Raw genomic sequence first — 19206 nt, forward strand, 5'->3', positions numbered from 1 at the left:
GAGTTATACCAGGTAGTAATTTGGTCAACATGAAGAAACAAAGAGCACCAACAAAGGTACTTATAAAAGACAGGAACAAGAGAACACCAATCAAGGTAATTATAAAAGACAGTATAATTGCATATTCTCCTTCCGTTCCTTATCTGATTTAAAAACAACTGCATAAAATGATTTGTATATAATTATCCTGTTGGGTCTGTAACATATAGTAGCAAAAAGGAGGTGGTGGCACTGAACCTGGAGAGGAGTAAGTAAATGACACCAGATGGTGACTTGAAACTGCAGAAAGATATGAAGAAAACCCAAAATAGTAGAAAAGGAAGAAAAGGTTTATGTGACAAATTCTATAAATATACTGTCCTTACTTCTGTCAGTGTCCTTAATAACATGCAATTGTACAAAGCAATCATTATAAAAATGCTTGGTTGGGTTTGTAACATATATATATACAAACATAATATACATAACTGAGTCCTGGTGTGGCTCTTGGGCTAATGCACTGGACTGCAAGTTCGGTTTGAACCGCAAGGTTCAGCCTCTCGTAGGAAACCCTGTATAGGATCGCTATGAGTCAGAACCAACTTGACAGCACTTAACAACAACACTATACATAATGATAGCACATAAAAAAGGGAAGGAGGGACTAGAACTTTGTGAAAATAAAGTTTCTATATGACACTGGAATTTATTGTAAAAATGAACTACCTTGATGCTGTTATGATGTATCAAAGGGCTTCCAAAAAGTTTGCAGAAAATGGAATTAAAAGATAATGGACTTTGGAGGGGATTGTAACCATGGCAATGAAATGATCTATGATAGGATGAATGTAAAGCTAATGTTCTCCCATGTAAATTATCACATAATTCACAATAAAACATTTTAAAAAGAGAATGGACTTTTCTCATGAACTTACTGAAGTCCCTGTGTATAATGTAAGCCCAAGAGCAACCACTAGAAAAATAACTAATATAGTTAAAGAAGAAATAAGTAAATTAAATTGGCACACCAGAGAATATCTAACACAAAAGAAGGTAATAATGGAAAAATAGGGGGATAAACATATGAGGCATATAGAAGTCAAACAGAAAAACAGCAGATGTGAATCCTGCCTGATCAGTAACTACATTAAATATGAGTGCATTTACAACCCAAATCAATAGGCAGATGAATAAAAAATATGATGGGAATAGATGAGCATGCTGTCTACAAAAGACATATTTTGGATTCAAAGACACAAATAGGTTGAGAGTAGAAGTATGGAAATGATATGCCATTCATCATATATACAATGACAGCGCTGTGGGCTAATGCTCTGGACTGCAAGGTTGGTGTGAACTGCAAGGTCAGGGGTTTAAGCTCACCAGTCACTCCTCAGAAATCCTATATTGGGTTCGTTATGAGTCAGAAATGATTCTATGGCACTTAACAACAACAATAACAGTAACCAAAGAGAACTGAAGTAACTATAATGACATCATAGATTTTAAGATAAAAAGCATGAATAGACCCCAAACAAAAATGGCAGTATGATTGGCTACTACAGGAACAAGCAAGTTGTTTTCTGGGAAGCCATCAAGGCAAGTAATCAAGCTCCTTCAGGACAAACCCCCTCCAAGACTGAAACTCAAAGGGAATACATGAGCAGGCATGTAAGCCTGCTGGCAACCACATTGCTCTACTGGTGAATGGAAGAGGGGGAAAGGCAGCAATGATGAAATGGCTGAGTTAAACCACTCCCGCCAACCTGGAGATGAGAGAGAGAAGAGAAAGGGCTGGTTGGTTCAAAGTGTGGTGAGACCTGGGGACTCCTAAGCCCATGGACAAGGACATAGCCATGGAGGGCTAGAGCTGAGAGTGAAGCATCCAGCTGATATGAAGTGAGGGGAGATACACAAGAACACCCAGACTGGCAGATAGTATTCCATTTGACCTTGCTTCGATGGCTTGATAATCAGAACTCAACTAAAGGAAGATTAAAAAAAATAATTTTTGATAAAGGAAACAAATTGCTATAATTTGCTGAACTTGACCTATACTATGGATGTAGTAGCTCAAAATACCAACAGAAAGGAAAGGAGTCTTCACATCAAGTATCAATCCTATCCCCTCTGTATACAGAGTAGATAGGGATGGGCAATTTACACATTGGCCACCCAAAATGAGGGGGCAATAAACACACGAAGTGACTGGCTTGCAAGTTTTCAAAAGGGAGTATAGTTTAAGAGTATGTGTGGGAAGATAGAGACCCCACTGAATAGTTTTCATCTTGTCTAGATGGGTCTGGTGAAAAGAGATGGGGATAAGATTCTTAAGATTCCATAGTGAGTAAATCTTATCATGACTAATTGCGACTGCCATAACTGTAAAGTTAGAAGTTTTATAACAAAAAGGGGGGAGTAGTTAATCTTGCAATACAGAAACCAAGGTCCCTTGGACCATCAAGGGATAAGAGCACAAGTGGAATGCAGGACCCTATCCAGAGAAGCTGCAACACCAGTGATGGAGGCAGAGATGAGGACATGGAGAGAGGGAGCAGCTGAGGACTCTAGACTCATGGAAAGAGAGGGACCGAGAGCTGGTGGCCAGGAGGCAGGCTTGCAGAACGTGTCCTTTGGTTGTTTAAATGATTATATATTCCTGAGTGTTTTTGTGTACATCCCCCCAACTCCCCCCAAAAAGTATTTGCAATGAATAATAACAATAAAAATGTATTTCTGGAGACAAGAGATACATGTGTTATAACGATCCTCAGGGAAATGTAACAAATACAAATATACATGCACCTAACAACAAAGCCTCAAATACATTGACTGAAAATGGACCTAGCTATGAGTCGGAGCTGACCTGACATCACTTAACAACAACAACTGAAGGAAGAAACAGACAATTCAACAATAGTAGTTGGAGACTTCAACACAATATTGGATAGGATAAATATGCAAAAGATGCACAAAAGCAGCTAAGACATACACAGCACTATAACCGAACAAGCCTTAAGAGACATGAACAGAATACTCCAGCCAACTAACACATCTTTTGTGGAGCAGTCCTCAGGATACACCATCGCAGAACAAAACAAGTCTCCATAAACTTTAAAAAGACTGAAAACACACCAGGAATGCTCTTGGATTGCACTGAAATAAAACTGGAGATGGTTAGGAGAACGAAATTTGGGGAAATTAAAACTATGAGGAAAATTTAAAAACACACTCCTAAATAACCAATACAAAGATGAAATCACAAAAAGGAAATCAGAAAGTATTCTGTGTATCTATGTGTGTGTATCTGTGTCTACACTTAGCTCAGTGTCTGACCACTCCTTAAATAGCAGCTGAATTTGATTCTTAAAACACCCACACACATATGAGGAGAAAAAGATGGGCTGATTCCCAGGAAGTTATTTTGAGAATGTATTTAAGCACAAAGAAGCCCTGGTAGTGTTGTAGGTCAGGTGCTGGGCTGTTAATCTCAAGGTTATTGGTTCAAGCCCACAAGCTGCTCCAAGGGAGAAACATGAGGCTACCTGATGATACCCATATACCTTTACGCAAGACCTGTTAATACCACTATTATTCAAATTTACACAACAACCACTAAAGCCAGTAATGATGAAGTTGAAGAATTCTATCCACTTCTTCAGACTGAAATTAATTAAATATGCACTCAAGATATATTGATAATTATTGGTGGTTGGAACATTACGTTTAGAAGCAAACAGGAACGTTGGAAAATATGACCCTGGTGATAGAAATGATTCCAAGATCAATGGCTTATTCATTGCAAATATCTTTTTTAAACAACATAAAATACAACTATATACATGGAGTTCACCAGATGGAATATACAGAAATCAAGTTGACTTCATCTGTGGAAAAAGAAGGTGGAAAAACTCCATTTCATCAGCTAAAACAAGGCCAGGGGCAGACTATGGAACAGACCATCAATTGCTCATATGCAGATTCAGGCTGAAGCTGAAGATAATTAAAAGAAGTACATGATAAAAAAAATATGACCTTGCGTATATCCCACCTGAATTTAGAGACCATTTCAAGAACAGATTTGATGCTGTGGACACTGAAGACCATACAGGAAGAAAGCAAAAAGTCATTTAAGAGACAAGAAAGAAAGAAAAGACCTAAATGGATGTCAGAGGAGACTCTGAAACTTGCTCTTGGGCATGAGAAGCTAATGCAAATGGAAGAAATGAGGAGGCAAAAGAACAGACCAGGAAATTTCAAAGGGCAGCATGAGAAAACAAAGCCAAATATTTTAATAAAATGTGCAAAGACCTGGAGTTAGAAAGCCAAAAGGGAAGAGCACTCTCAATATTTTTCAAGCTGAAAGAAACCAAGAGAAAATTCAAGCATTAGACCAATCTGCTGCATAAGACTTCTTTAAAGTGTTCAAGAGCAAAGATGTCTGTTTGAGGACTAAGGTACGCCATGTTATTTTCAATAACCTCACATGCATGTGAAAGTTGAACAATGAATAAGAAAGACTGTAAAAGAATTGCTACATTTGAATTATGGTGTTGGAGAAAAATATTAAAATACCAAGGACTGCTCTAGAAGAACAAACAAATCTATATTTGGAGAATTACAGCTAGAATGTGCCTTAAGAACCAGGATGGTGAGATTTCATCTCTCATACTTTGGACATGCATATTATCAGGAGGGACCAGTCTCTGGAAAAGGATATCATGCTTGGGAAAGTGGAGAGTTGGCTTACAAGAGGAAGACCCCAATGGGATGGACTGACACAGTGGTAGCAGCAATGGGCTCAAATGTTACAATTGTGAGGATGGCACCGGACTGGGCAGTGTTGCATTCTGTTGTGTGTGGAATTGTTATGAATTATAACCAATGCGTCCATACTTAACAACAGTTTTGGTAAAGATTGACAGTCTGGGAAAAACTATCTAGATAGGGTTGCTATGAGTTGGAATTGACTCGGTGGCATTGGGTTTGGGTTTTTTTTTTTGCTTTCTTTAAGAACGACTAGTTCAGAATTCACGGGTCCAATTCTGAGTGCCCTAGGTTTGTGGTGGTCAATCTCTAGAGCTGGGTTGGAGGAGATGGTGGTTTGACTTCTTAAACCAGCAAGATCTGGGTTGGCATCTCTCTCTCCTAACTGCTTGCTGGGTGGTGTGGGCCTTGATGTTCTCACCTGGACAGTGACAACAGACCCCCCTTCCCCGCTGCCTAGGGCTGGGGGCGAGTCAAACACAGGGATGTGCTCGATAGTCCGGTACAGGGCCAGAGTGTGGCTAGTGGGCAGTGCATAACAGCAATTAGTACCCATTAATGTACAGATATTAAAAACAACCCACTGCTGTTGAGTTGAGTCTCTCACTCAGAGTGTCCTTGTAGGACTGGGGTACAGTAGAACCGCCCCTCAGGGCTTCCAAGGCTGTCAGAGCAGACAGCCTCATCTTTCTCCCACCTGAGGAGCAACTGGTGGGTTGGAACTACTAACATTCAGCAGCTCAGCGCTTAAGCACTGCATCCCCAAGGCTCTCACCATATGTCATTCTTTGCCCTTGAGTCGACTCTAGAGTAGGACTGTAGGAAGGAGTGGAACTGCCCCATAGGGTTTCCAAGGTTGTAAATCTTTACAGAAGCTGACTACCTCATCTTTCTCCATAGGAGCAGCTGCTGGATTCAAACCGATGATCCTTCAGTTAACAGCCAGTGCTTAACCATTGCTCCTAAGCTTGCCACCAAAATCAAAGGCTCACTGCCGTTAAGTTGATTCTGACCCCTACTGACCTCTAGGCCAGACTAGAACTGCCTCATGGTATTTCCAAGTCTGGTAACATACATGGCATGGTGAGGTGGTTAAAGCACTGGCTTTTAACTGGGAGGTTGGTGGTTTGAAATAACCAGTGGTTCTGCAGAAGAAAGATGTGGCAATCTGCTTCCATCGAGATTATAGCTTTAGGAACGCTATGGGGGTAGTTCCGTTTTGTCGTACAGGGTTACTATGCTTGGAATTGACTTGACAGCATTGAGTTTGGGTTTGGGTTTGAGTTTGGAATAGGGCTGCTGTGAATCAGAATCAACTCAATAGCAATGGGTTTGGAAGCTGAAAATCACCCCTTTCTCCTGAGACTCAGTTGGTGGGTTCCAAATCCCGACCTTTGGGTCTGCAGCTGAACGCTTCAACAGGGTTCCATCCTAAGGAACTGTTACTAGCCACCTAAACCAAACACTAATCCCATTGCCATCGAGTCGATTCCATCTCACAGGGATCCTATACAGGATTTCCAAGACTGCAAATACTCACAAGAGCAGACAGACTTTCTCCTGCGGAGTGGCTGGGGGGGTTTGAACCAGCTACCTTGTAATTAAGTCCAGCACTGATTCTTCACTATCAGCAGGGTTCCTTAATAGCTATGCTGTGGAGAACTAATGCTCACAGCTAGTGATAACGACCCAGGAATACTTATCACGGAAAACACACAGACTCAGGGCCAAAGGACAGGCATAGTCAGGTCCCCGGGAGGATGGGCCCTAATTGCCCCAAATCAGTACTGAGCCTTCTGGTCACTTGGTCCGAGGAGGAGCCAGAACAAGGCTGCTGCTTCCTTATCTCACAAAGGCAGATGCAGTCTGGCAGGAGTGTGCTTGCCACGCCGCAATCTTAGGAACCCGCACTGCTTCTGCCCAACGCTCCCAGGTGAATGTGAACCCGCCGCTGCCCACACCTGGGGAGGGGGGCTCGTCTGCAAGCCACAATTGGAAGGAAGTCGGGTCTAGGGAGATTTGGGACTCAATAAGGCCTGGGTCCAGGTCAGAATGAAGGGGAGACTGATTCTAGATTAAATATTGATTTGGAGGATGAATTCCAGAATGTGGGGCGTGTCAGCAAGCAGAGCAGTAACTTGGGAATTTCGTTCCTCTGAAGGGCAGCAAAGGGTTGAGTGGGGACTATGCTTCTAACTGCTTCTTTGGCAGACTGTGTTCGTAGATGTATGAGGCTTGAGACCAACCATGTGTTCCGAGGAAAGGAAACTGCCTAGGGGGCTGCATGGTGCCTCTTCTCTGAGTTCCCCCAAAGACTGCCTCCACATCTAAAACCAGAAAACCTAAACCCACTGCTGCCCAGTCCACTCTGACTCATAGTGACCATCCAGGCTAGAGGGGAACTGTGCCCGAGGGTTTCGGAGGCTGGCTGTCATCTTTGCTGGAGCAGACTGCCCCATCTTTATTTTGAGGAGCGGCTGATGCAGCAGCCCAATACCGAACCCACTGTTCCACCAGGGCTCCGCCCTGTAAAACTTACAGCCTTGGAAACCCTCTGGGGTAGTTCCACACTGCCCCACAGGTTCCTTGTGAGTTGGAATCGACATGACGGCAGCAGGTTAGGGCATTTCTTGGAGCCCCTCAGTATCACAAATGGTTAACTAGCTCGGCTGCCAACTGAAACATTGGGAGTGTGCGTCTACCTAGAGGTTCCTCAGAAGAAAGTCCTGGCAGTCTCCTTCCAAAAAATCAAGCCACTGAAAGTCCTGTTGGCATACAGTCCTACTCAGACACATGCAGGGGTACCAGGAATTGGGGCTGACTTTATGGTACTGCATTTTTCTTGTGGATCCTCGGTGTTGAAGAACTCGGTGGGGGTGGGTGGAGCACCTGCTCAAGGCTGTGAGTGAGGGGCTGAGGTCTTCTCTTCCTCTGTAATGTGGGGCCCTTTATCGTCCTCTCTGTCCCCCCTCTTTTCCACTGGTGGCTACTTGGAGACTTCAGTAGGACAAGTCATGTGAGCCCTGGAGACAGTGGGGGCCAGTCCCCCAGAAACAAAACACCACACTCACCTCAGACTCAGACATGTCCATGGACTTCTCTTTGAGGTTGACGCTCTCCGTCAGCACAGCCCCGTTGTACTTGTTGCAAATATCCTCATCGGAGTAGTGCAGCCCACCCGGGCTGGGTCGGGGAGGGGACCTAGGCAGAGGGGGTGGGGCAGCAGTGACTCCATCATGCTCTTTGCTATTTCACTTTCTACATAACGGTCTCACTCCTGGGCAGTGCCCTTCAAGGTCAGAGGATAGATGTGACATCTGCTGGCGGGGAACCAAACATGAACTGTTGCTAAACTTCTCTGAGACAAGTCTTTCCTGGTCTTGAAATGATGGGTGATTGTCTTTTCATGATTTGTTGGTTGGCTGGTTTTATGCAATAGAAACAACTGGTCTCTCAGTGGCCAGAGGAGACGCTTCCCTGTGGTCTTCAGCCACCTGCCCTAAGGTAAGCTATGTGGGGGCTGGAGACCGTCTTTGCTTTGGACTGGGCACCTGGTGGGACTGGCAGAGGTCAGCTGCAGGTGGAACATTCCCCTGGTTGAACTGCCTCCCATCCTCAAAGAATGAGGGGCTGCTGGCCCATTCAGAGGGTTGGTGTCATTGTGTCTTCCTTTAAATAGTGTGTCCCCAAACATGTATCAACTTAGCAGAGCCATGATTCTCAGTATTCTGTGAATGGATGTGATCTTTCTGCATGCTGTGAGTCCTCACCTCTGTGATGTTAACGGGGTGGGGTGACAGGTAGTTATGCTAATGAGGCAGGATGCCATCTACAGGGTTAGGTTATATCTTGTGTCAATCTCATCTGAGATATAAAAGAGACTAAACTAGTGAGCAGCAATCACAGGGAGCTACGACCACCAAGAAACAAGAGCCAGGAGCTGAGCAAGCCTTTGGGTCCAGGGTCCCTGCACCTTCTAGATCCAGGGGAAGACTGATTCCAAGAATCTTGCCTCAGAGTCAATAGAGAGATCCTATCCCTAGCTCTGGTAACCCTGAATTCAGACTCTTCGCCTCCTAACCTGTGAGAAAATACATTTCTGTTTGTAAAAACCATCTGTTGTGGTATTTTTGTTACAGCAGCATGAGAGAACTAAGACAGCTAGAGATTCCCAAGCTTAGCAGTGTGGGTAAAACATAGGCATTGCTTGGTGCTGTGGACTTTATAGACAATGAAGGGAGATGCGACCCTTCTGGTCTATGGCTTCATGGCATCATCATTTCACTTCAGTGCAATGAAAAACGAACCACACTGTTGGCTATGACACTAGAAGAACCTGATGGTAACCAGCTCCCATGACTGATCATTTTCATTACAGATTCTACTGAAGAGTCCTGATCAAAAGGGGGGAACATGTGGAACGTATTTTCAAATGTTCATGGAATCCAGATTTTTGGAGCCATGAAGTCTGGAGGAACCCTCCAAACTGAGATCATCTTTAAACCTTAAACCCAAAATTCCCCTAAAGCCTTCCTTCTTCAAACCAACCCTAATTTTAGTTTAATTAGTACAGAATGCCAGCCTTGAGCACTGTGCACTTTTAAAGAACTATTGATTTGGGATCAAATTGACCATGACAACTGGTAAGGTTCCATAGGAAGCTTAGGGGGCACTGAGTTTCTGTTTAATGGGGGGCTGTACAATTCAGAAGAGGAGGGTGACAATGGTTATAAAACTCAGCGTAATCCATGCCACCGAATGCTGCTGAACTGGTCTGTGTTCTGCTATGTGTGTTTTCACCAACAACCACAATAAATCAAATACTGACTAAGTGAGCCAACATCCGGTCCAGTGAAGAGAGGCTCCTTAATGCTGGGGACCCCAGGATGCCCTATTCACCAGAGAAAGCATCCTCAGAAGACCCCTCCTCTCAGTCAACAGTGATTGGACCAGAAGACGGAACTCTAGATATAAGGACAAATCAAGGTTGCCTCACTTTTCTTTGGGAAGCCATGCTTCCTGCTAAAATAGAGGACAGGGGGCGATAAGGTAGTGGAAATCACCCACTCTGAGTCCTTGTCCCCAGGCTTGATGGCAGTCTGTTGAAATACTGTGGACTACATCAATCATTAACACCCAAATGCATTGACATTGAGTTGATTCTGACCCCAAAGACCCTGTAGGACAGAGAGAATGGCCCCATACGGTTCCCTAGACTGTAAGTTTTCACTGAGCAGTTGTTTCCCAAGGAGTGGCTGGTGGGCTTGGACCCCAAGCTTTAGCTTAGTAGCCCAGCACTTAACCACTGTGCCACCATGGCCCCTCTTGGAATACATGAAGGGAGGTAGCTATGGAACACAAGTCAGCCCATGGGGTTGGGGGGTGGGTAGTGGGTGGGGTGCGTCAGGCCCTTGGGCAGACGCAGTGCCCTACCTGGTCCCGTTCTTCTTAGAGAAGGTGTTCTTGATATTGAGGTGGCGACTGTTGAGTTCCAGAGTCACAGACTCCTCCACGTTGGAGACGTTCTTACCTAAATTCAGGCAAGAATCCAGGTGAGATGTCTTACCAAACAACATGCCCACTGAGCACCCAGTACACCCAAGTCCAGAGCTGGCAGGTCTGGCTCAGCATGGAGTCCAGAGAGGAGAAGAGCCACGTGGCACCTGCCCTGCCGGACATGTGGCCCACATCACTACTGCAATACAACTGAGCATGCTTCAAAGAGTTCATGGGAAAATGGAGTGAAGAAATCATGGGAGTTTCCCATGCACGTTCTGAATTCCTCGTATTTCGCCTAGTGTCTAAATGCCGGTGTTCAGCCTGGTTCTTTATGAAAAAGAACTCCAAATCCATCAATTAAAAAAAAAAAAAAGTGAGAAATGAGATATTGAATACATTTCATAATTTAAAAAAAAGATAACAATAAGACATTGCATATAAAGCAAAGTTGTAACCACAGACTGAAATAAACTCACAGATGTTTTAGCAGCACAAGTGGCTAAATATAAAATTAGGCGGAAATGGGCTACATACAAAAATTTCCAGTGTCCTGTGATTGTCCATATGCTATTTCTGGTCTGACATGTCTCCATCTCTTGGACATCACTACATGTGACCTTCCCTTTGATGTCATCTATCTGACGCCATTAGCATTCTGATATCATCTATATGATGGCATCAGTGTTCTGATGTCACCTGATCTTATCAGCTATTTGACATCATAAGCTATGACAACATCTACTGACTTCGATGTCTCTCTGACATCATCTGCTTTCTGATGTCAGCTCCTCTCTGATGTCACCGTCTTTCTGACATCATTGGCCTTTGACATCATCTCTCTGATGTTACCTTTCTGCCATCATTTATCTGAAATGATCTATCTGACATCATCTGCTATCTGACATCATCTACCCAACACCATCTGTGGTGGTGAAGGTTGTGCCAACTTGGCTTGGCCAGGATTCTCAGTGTTTTGGCAGTTCTGACGTAGTTTGGCAATTATATAATGATGTGGTCTTCCTCCATGATGAGACCTGATGTAATGTCATCACCTCCATGGTGAGATCACTATGAGCAGCCAATCAGTTGAAAGAGTTTCCTTGGGCGTGTGGCCTGTTTCCAATATATGTAGACACTCAGGCAAAGCCCACTTGCTTCTTGTTGGGTCTGGATCTTGTTCCTCATCTGACTTTTGGTTCTTTGGACTTGAGCCAGTGGCCTGCCATATTGCCTGCTGGTCCTAGGATGTTGCCATCTTACCTACTGATCTTGGATTCATTTGCCTCAGCAGTTACATGAGTCAGGGAATACTCCAGTGTGGTATCTGAATCACAGACTTGTGGTGCTGCAGGTTAATGCGCTGGATTGCAAAGTCGGTTTGAACTGCAAAGTCAGCGGTTCAAACTCATTAGTTGTTCCTTGGAAACCCTATGTAGGGTTGCTTCGAGGAGTCGGAACCAACTCTACAGCACTTAGCAACAACACAATTGTGGGAGCCTTTCCTTGCAATAACATCTCCTCTCTCCGTGATAGATATATGTTGTTGTTAGGGGGTGTCGAGTCCATATACATATGGACTCCTGGTATGGTGCTGTAGGTAAATGCACTGGATCACAAGGTTGGTTTGAGCCTCAAGGTCAGTGGTTCCAACTCACCAGCTGCTCCTCAGAAACCCTATACAGGGTCACTATGAATCTGAACCAACTTGGCAACACTTAACAACAACAACAACAACAAATTAACATATTGTGTATATATATATATGTATGTATGTGTAGATATGGAGCTCTGATTGCACAGTGTTTATGAGTTGGCTACTAATCTCATAGTAAGCAGGTTGAAACTACCAGCAAGCAGCTCAGTGAGAGAAGGATGAGGCTTTCTGACCCAGTAAAGATTTATAGTCTTGAAAACTCTCTGCAGGGTCACTATGAGTTGGAACCAACTCCATAGCACATAACATATATGGATGAGTAAAAGATTATCCGCACTCTGGCTGTAGAATTTTCTTAATCAACTTTTAGAAAAAGCAAATACATTTTTCAGTATAATCTCCTTGCTTTTCAATACACTTTGTTCATTTGTCAAAAAGCTTTATATAGTCTCTTATTTAAAAAATGTTTTTGGCTGAGCTATGGGCTATGAATGTGCCACTGTTTTCACTTCTTCATCAGGGGCGAATCTCCATTCTCATAGGCCTGCTTTCAGGGGACCAAACAGGTCAAAGTCTGATGGAACAAGATCAGGACTACAGGGAGGATGCTTTAACACCTCAAAGCGAAGTTTTTGCAGAATATCAACAGTGTGGGCAGAGGTGTGCTGACGGATGTGCATTGTCATGCAAGATCCTAATGACAGCAGTCCTCTGCATTTAGTTTGAAGTTTAGGCTTCAGCTCTTCCGTGAGCATCTCACTGTAACAAGCACTGCTGATTGTTGAACATTTTCCTCATAGTGTTCCATACTGGCTCTTGAAAATCCCAGAAAACTGTAAGCATCAATTTTCCAGCTAATGCTGGAACTTTTGAACTTTTTCTTGGTTGGTGATTGAAGATGTTTTCATTCCATAATCTGCTGTTTACTCTAGGCTCAAAGTGATGAATCCATCTCATCAATTAATGATTTTTTAAAAGAAATTTTTACCTTCCTTTGAATATCGGTCCAAAATTTGTTTGTAGATCTCCAAAAACTTCTGTTTTGGTCTTTTGTGAGTTGTTTCAGTATCCATCTTTCACAAACTTTTTGAGACCCAAGTCTTTCATGGATTATTTCAGAGGCAGAGCCATGACTGATTTGCAAATGATTTGCCACATAATCCACTGTCACTCATCATTTGGTGAATAATTTCACAGGCACACTCAACGTTGTCATCAGCCATGGACATGGACAGGTATTTTAATATAACTGGAATGCAGATAATTTTTGACTTACTCACCTATATGGATGTATGTATGTATTATGTGGAGTCCTGGTGTGGTACTGTGGAATAAAGCACTGGACCTCAAGGTCAGTTTGAACCACAGGATCAGTGGTTCAAACTCACCAGCTGCTCCTCAGAAACCCTATACAGGGTCACTATGAGTTGGAACCAACTTACTGGCACTTAACAACAAGGACAACATATCTCTGCAGATATCATCAGAGTAAGGAACATTTCCAGCATCCTTTCCACCTCTCCACCAAGAAGCAACACCTAGATAGATACCTGGCTTCTGTAAGCACCTGTTAGTTTTGTTGTGGACACGTTCATATAGATGGAATCGTACTGGATGTGTCCTCTAGTGATTGGCCATTTGTTCATCTCTCTAATGATGGTGATTCATTCCATTTGTTGTTGTTGTTAAGTACCGTCGGGTCAATTCCAACCCATAGCGACCCTTGAATAGGGTTTCCGAGGAGTAGGTGGTAATTCTGAACCGCCAACCTTGCAGTTCAAATGGCTTTGCAGTCTGGTGTGTTAACCCACAGTGCCACACCAGGACTCTGATTCATTCCATGACAAGCATTTATTGAGCACCTATTACATACCACCACCTGCCTGTGAGTTTGTCATACTGCAGTGGCTTGTGTGTTGCTGTGATGCTAGAAACTTTGCCGTCACTAGTTCACATGCCAGCAGGGTCACCCACGGAGCTTCCAGATTAAGGAAGACTAGGAAGAAAGGCCTGGTGGTCTACTTCTGAAACCAACTGATGAAAACCCTGTGGATCATGACTGAAGACTGTCGGATACAGTGCCGGAAAATTAGCCCCAACCCCCAAGTTATTAGACTCTTAGAAAGCACCGTGGCTGCAGCAGACTGAGGACTGTGAGGATCACACAGGATGGGCCCTGCTTCCTTCTGTTGTGCACGTGGCCACCACGAGCCAGAGTTAAGTAAACAAAGACAAACAGCAACACTACCCACCAGGCAAGGAACCCGTGTGCGGGATCCCTCAGAAAGTTCAGAGATGGGATGCTGGGTGTGAGACCAGGGTCACATTTCTGGAACATGCTACAAGTCACAGCAGAATTTCTGAGAGGATATGCCCCAAAGTCTCTACTTTGCCCATCAAGAGTGTCTTTTTTGCTTAAAAAAGCACTGCTTTTAGTCGATTCTAACTCAGAGCAGCCCCGTAGGACAGAGCAGAGCAGCCCCGTAGGACAGAGCAGAGCAGCCCCCGTAAGGTTTCCGAAGTGGCCTCATCTTTCTCCCTTGGAGCAGCTGGTGTGTAGGAACTGAACACTGGGTATCTGAGGAGCCCCTGGTTGACACAAAAGAGTCAAGTACTCAACTACTAACTGGAAGGTTGGCAGTTCGAAGCCACCCAGAGATGCCTCGGAAGATAAGCCTGGCAATATTCTTCCTAAAGGTCCCAGCCTTGAAAAGGCTATGGGGCAGTTCTACTCAGCACACAGTGAGTTGCCACAAATCAGAAATTTCCTCAATGATACTACCTGGTGTAGTAGTTCACCAGTTTAGTGTTGATACTCTCACCACATTTATGAATACAATAGCATTTGCTCAATTGTTTGGGCACAGAGACCAATTGTTTGGGTACAGTGACCACAGGGCCGGTGGCTCACGTGCAGGCAGGGCTATGCCATCAGTGTCCATAATTCCTGTGTGGTTGCCCCAGGCTGCCTCCAGACAGGATCTGCTGCTTCTAGTGTATGGTACAGGCAGATGGTGCACAACCAGCCCAGGAGCCAGGAAATGAAAACATTTTAGTTCAACGAGCAGAGGAGCACACTTTTGAAACCCAGGGAGGGATGCCGGGATGCCCACCTGTGCTGCAGTTCTTGTATTTCTTATTCTGCCCGTGTAGGACCAGGGCAAAGGTCACCAGCAGGATGATGATCAGGCTGACCAGCCCCAGCACCAGCAGGAACCACCACTCTTCATAGAACGCGGTTTCCACTTGTCCTAGAGGAAGCATAAGGAAACGGGATGCTTCTCCAGGAACGCCCTAGTGAGCCAGCGTGGGTGGAACAGGAGGATCCCACTCCCTGTCTCTACTGCACCCCCTCCTCCACCCTCCCATCAGAGAGGAGAGACCCATGCCTGAAGGGCTTCCTACCTGACACGGCCAAGGAGGGGCTGCTGGGCTCCCCGTAGCCCACCTCGTTTACAGCCACCACGCGGAACTCGTAGGACACACCCTGCCGTAGCGTGTCCAGGTGGACGGTGTACGATGTGGCACTCCGAGGGATGTCCTTCACAAACATGTCCCACAAGCCTTCATCTGCAGGACAGAGAAGGGCACAAGAGTCTCCCATCAGAGGAAATAGGCAACAGGGAGTGTGACACTGCTTATGTGTGTGGATGCTGCATCTGCCATGCTGGTCACTCCAGGCCACCCGAGAGGAGAGTGTCAGATCTGAGGACCAGGGGCTGGAGGGGCACAGGGAGAAGTGGTTTCCCCTGGTGGTGCAAATGGCTAAATGCCCGCAAGATTGGTGGTTCAAACCCACCAACCACTCATTGGCAACACTTATATAGAGTCTCTATGCATTGGAACCAACTCGATGGAGCTTAACAGCAACAACCCTTCCCCCAAAGCATCCTGCACTCTTTGATTTATACCATGTGAAATGGCAGTTTTGGCATCTTTGAGGGACTCAAATTGGATGCCTTTTAAATGTTCTTTGAGTTTGGGGAACCAAAATGTCTGAAGGGACATGATTAGGGCTGGACGGTAGTTGGGGTAAGGTTTCTCAAAGAAGTCCTCCTAGCTATTGTTACCGAAGCACAATGAGAGATGCATTGTTGTGACAGGAAGAAAAAAAAAAAATTCCTCAGTGTGACTTTCCTGCCCTTTTTCTCACCACCAGTGCAGTTTTCCATTTTCTATGATAGTCATGATAGTCCTGTGTCCTTCAAGAAAATCTATCAAGACGACTTCTCTGAAGTCCCCAAAAACAGTCACCACAAATTCTGCCTTGAATTTATTGGTCCTGCAAGGCTCTGTCAGAAATCACTATTGGGATTGGACCTGTCATTTGAAGGCACCCTAGAGGGACTAAGACAAGTGCATTACTGACAGAACTTGTCTGCAACCATCCACTGGCCAGAGACAGGTTTAAACAAGCTTGGGTGGAAACAAACCCCTGCATGTATGAGCTGGAACCCTCAAAGCCAGACTGTTGGACTTACCCTCAGATATTCTCAATAACAACGAAAAAGTATGAAACTCTAGGGATCACAGAGATGGGTCATTACTAAGCAAATGACAACTCGAAGGCAGAAATCATATCCTGGTTATAAGAACAAGCTCAGGAGCCAGATCTCTAGGGTGCCAATCCTGGCTCCTCCAAATTAGCTGTGTTGGCTTTAGGTCAATGGCTTCACCTCTCTATGCCTTCTCTGTAGAAATAATCCATTTCATAAATTGATTCTGAGGATTAATTACACTGATATTTATAAATTTCTTAGGATGGCGCCTCACACACAGGAAGCACCAGGCAAGTGTTTGTGAAACAAAACATAAACCTGTGTCTCTACGGAAGTGGTTTGGTAGGAACGTGGCGTCAGAGCCTTGACACATTTGCCTGAAACTGCAATGTGTGTGGATGGCTTTCTTTCATCAGTGTAGGTTAGTGATCTTCTCAAAAGAGCAGCAAGGAAACACCAGTGTCTATGAAGATGCATGGACCAGAAGCATTATGGGAAGCCAAGTGTGATCCCCCTAAGGCAACCTTCTCATGGGTGTACAGAGTAAGTATTAAAATAAAGTATTGCTACAAAATCATAGAATCTTTTATGAAACAAAAACATATCCATAAAGTGGCTATTGTTTCTTGAGCTATCCTCCATCTGGGTCTTTACACTTTCCATCTCTCTAACCCCTCTCCAAGGAGTCCCTAGTGTGGCGCTATAGACAAGCATTGGTCTGCAAGGTCAGTTTGAACCACAAGGTGGGGGGTTCAAACTCACCAGCCGCTCCTCGGAAACCCTATACAAGGTCGCTATCAGTCAGAACCGACTACATGGCACTTAACAATAATAACCCTTCCCCATTGCATACTGTGCTCTTTGATTCATACCACGGGAAAGTAGAAGTTATGGCATCTTCAAAGGTGACTCAAGATATGCCGATGTGATTAAGCCCTACGGTAAACAGTAAGAAAATTGCCAGTGTCTAAGTCCACATTTGCACAGGATTTATAGTTTGCACTGATTGAACCTTTCAGCCACAGGTTAATGAAGGAAAAGCTGGGACATTGCAAGGGAGAAATGCAGCCCGATGCTTAATTATTTCTAAATATTCACGTTTAACTTCTCACCAAGAGTCTCATTGCTGCTAATTGTGTCGAGCAGACCACAGGATCTGCCTTCTTTTCTCCTGAAATAGTGAGGTCCAGAGGTGGAATGAACCTTGCATCAGAAATGGAAAAGAGAGTCCTCTGCCTGGGGAGACTAGGGACCCCCTACCTTCCCACACCACTATCCTTTCATGGATTCACTATATCCACACACACCCAAGCATGGCCACACTCTACACTCTAGCCATGGTTTACGCATCAGGGAACCAGATGAGATTGCTCTTCCCAATGAGCTTATGAGTGTATGGGCGGGGCTGAAGGAAAAACAGCAAGGTCACTCCATGTTTTCAGTCTCCTCTGCCCAAGGCTAACGCTGTCCTATCCTCTGGGCTTCCAGAGCACTCATCAGAGTTTCCTTTTCCTGCTGACCTGGCTCTCACATTTGAAAAGAATGTGTTGGCACTATCCATCCTATCCACCCATCCACCATGCATCAGTGATGTACATCCACTCATCCATCATCCAACTAGCTATTTATCCATCATCCCATCACCACCCACCCAATCATCCATCTATCATTCTACCCACTCACCATTCATCTTTTGATCTTTCATCCATCCATCCATCCATCCAATCCAGCTATCTACTATCCACCCATCCACCATCCAGCCTTCTATCTCCCATCCATCCCTCCATCATCAACCCACCTATCTAACTCTCCATTCATTCATCCATCATCTACCCATCTCTCCATCAGTGCATTCATCTATTCATTCATCCCACCCATCATCTATGCATCCATCCATTCATCTCTTTGTCCCTCCACCCTTACATCCCTATGGCCTCTCAGAAGGCCTAGAACCACCAGTTTGTTTAGTACTACCAGCAAGTTGGAGGTGCCCTAGTAGTGCAGTGAATTATGCACTGGACTATTAACCACAAAGTCAGCAGTTGAAATCTACCAGTTGCTCTGCAACTGAAAGAAAAGGCTTTCTGCTTCCATAAAGATTTGCAACCTCAGAAACCCTATACAGGGTTGCTATGAGTCGGAACCAACTTGACGGCTCCTGACCACTACTACCACCATGAGCAAGTTGGAGTCTGGAGTGGTGCAAATGTTTAATGCTCTCGGCTGCCAAGCAAAAGGCTGGAGGCATGAGTCCACACAGAGATGCTTCAGAAGGCCTGAACAATCAGCTCATGAAAAGCCCTACCGAGCACAGTTCTTTCCTGACTCACGCGGGGTTACCGGGAGTCGACTCCACAACAACCAGTTAATGAGCAAGTCGCTGTTCCAAGGGCTTTAAATGTTGAATGAATTGCAGAGTGGTTTTGTTCCTCCTAAAAAGACAGGCAATTTTATGCTGTGAAAGTACCTAATGGTGACAAGAAGACAGTCTGTTAAGAACTGGATGCTGCTTAGAACCATTGAGATGAAGGGACTAAGAGTGTAAGAGTGGTCCTTAGCTGGTGGTGAGTGGAGGGTGGGCTCCAGTGTTTGGGAACTGCTCTGTTACCACAGAGAGGAAGGGCGATGCAAAATGACGCTCTTCCTCCTCTGCATAGCCCCAAGAATGGTGTGCATTTTTCATAAAAACAGTTTAAAGGTAAACACTGTTAAGTGATGGTACATGGTGGGGGCTGCAACCACTGTAATGAAACAAAGTGTATGATTTGTGGACTGTAAAACCCACGATCTGCTCTGTTAACCTTTACT

At 44.6% G+C, this 19206-nt stretch overlaps 1 protein-coding gene across 1 annotated transcript in view; it reads right to left on the reverse strand.

Annotated features, from left to right (window-relative positions):
- Positions 1 to 19206, reverse strand: part of SDK1 (sidekick cell adhesion molecule 1) — a 774959-nt gene that overhangs the window by 33992 nt on the left and 721761 nt on the right. Inside the window, exons 41-44 of the mRNA XM_006859873.1 lie at positions 15305 to 15469; positions 15013 to 15150; positions 10180 to 10276; positions 7818 to 7947 (exon numbers count right to left, since the gene is read on the reverse strand). Coding sequence (XP_006859935.1) covers positions 7818 to 7947; positions 10180 to 10276; positions 15013 to 15150; positions 15305 to 15469 — 530 coding nt within the window. The remainder of the gene's footprint in view (positions 1 to 7817; positions 7948 to 10179; positions 10277 to 15012; positions 15151 to 15304; positions 15470 to 19206) is intronic.

The sequence above is a fragment of the Chrysochloris asiatica genome, unplaced genomic scaffold (genome assembly GCF_000296735.1).
Source record: "Chrysochloris asiatica unplaced genomic scaffold, ChrAsi1.0 scaffold00034, whole genome shotgun sequence".
In the NCBI taxonomy this organism is placed as follows: domain Eukaryota; kingdom Metazoa; phylum Chordata; class Mammalia; order Afrosoricida; family Chrysochloridae; genus Chrysochloris; species Chrysochloris asiatica.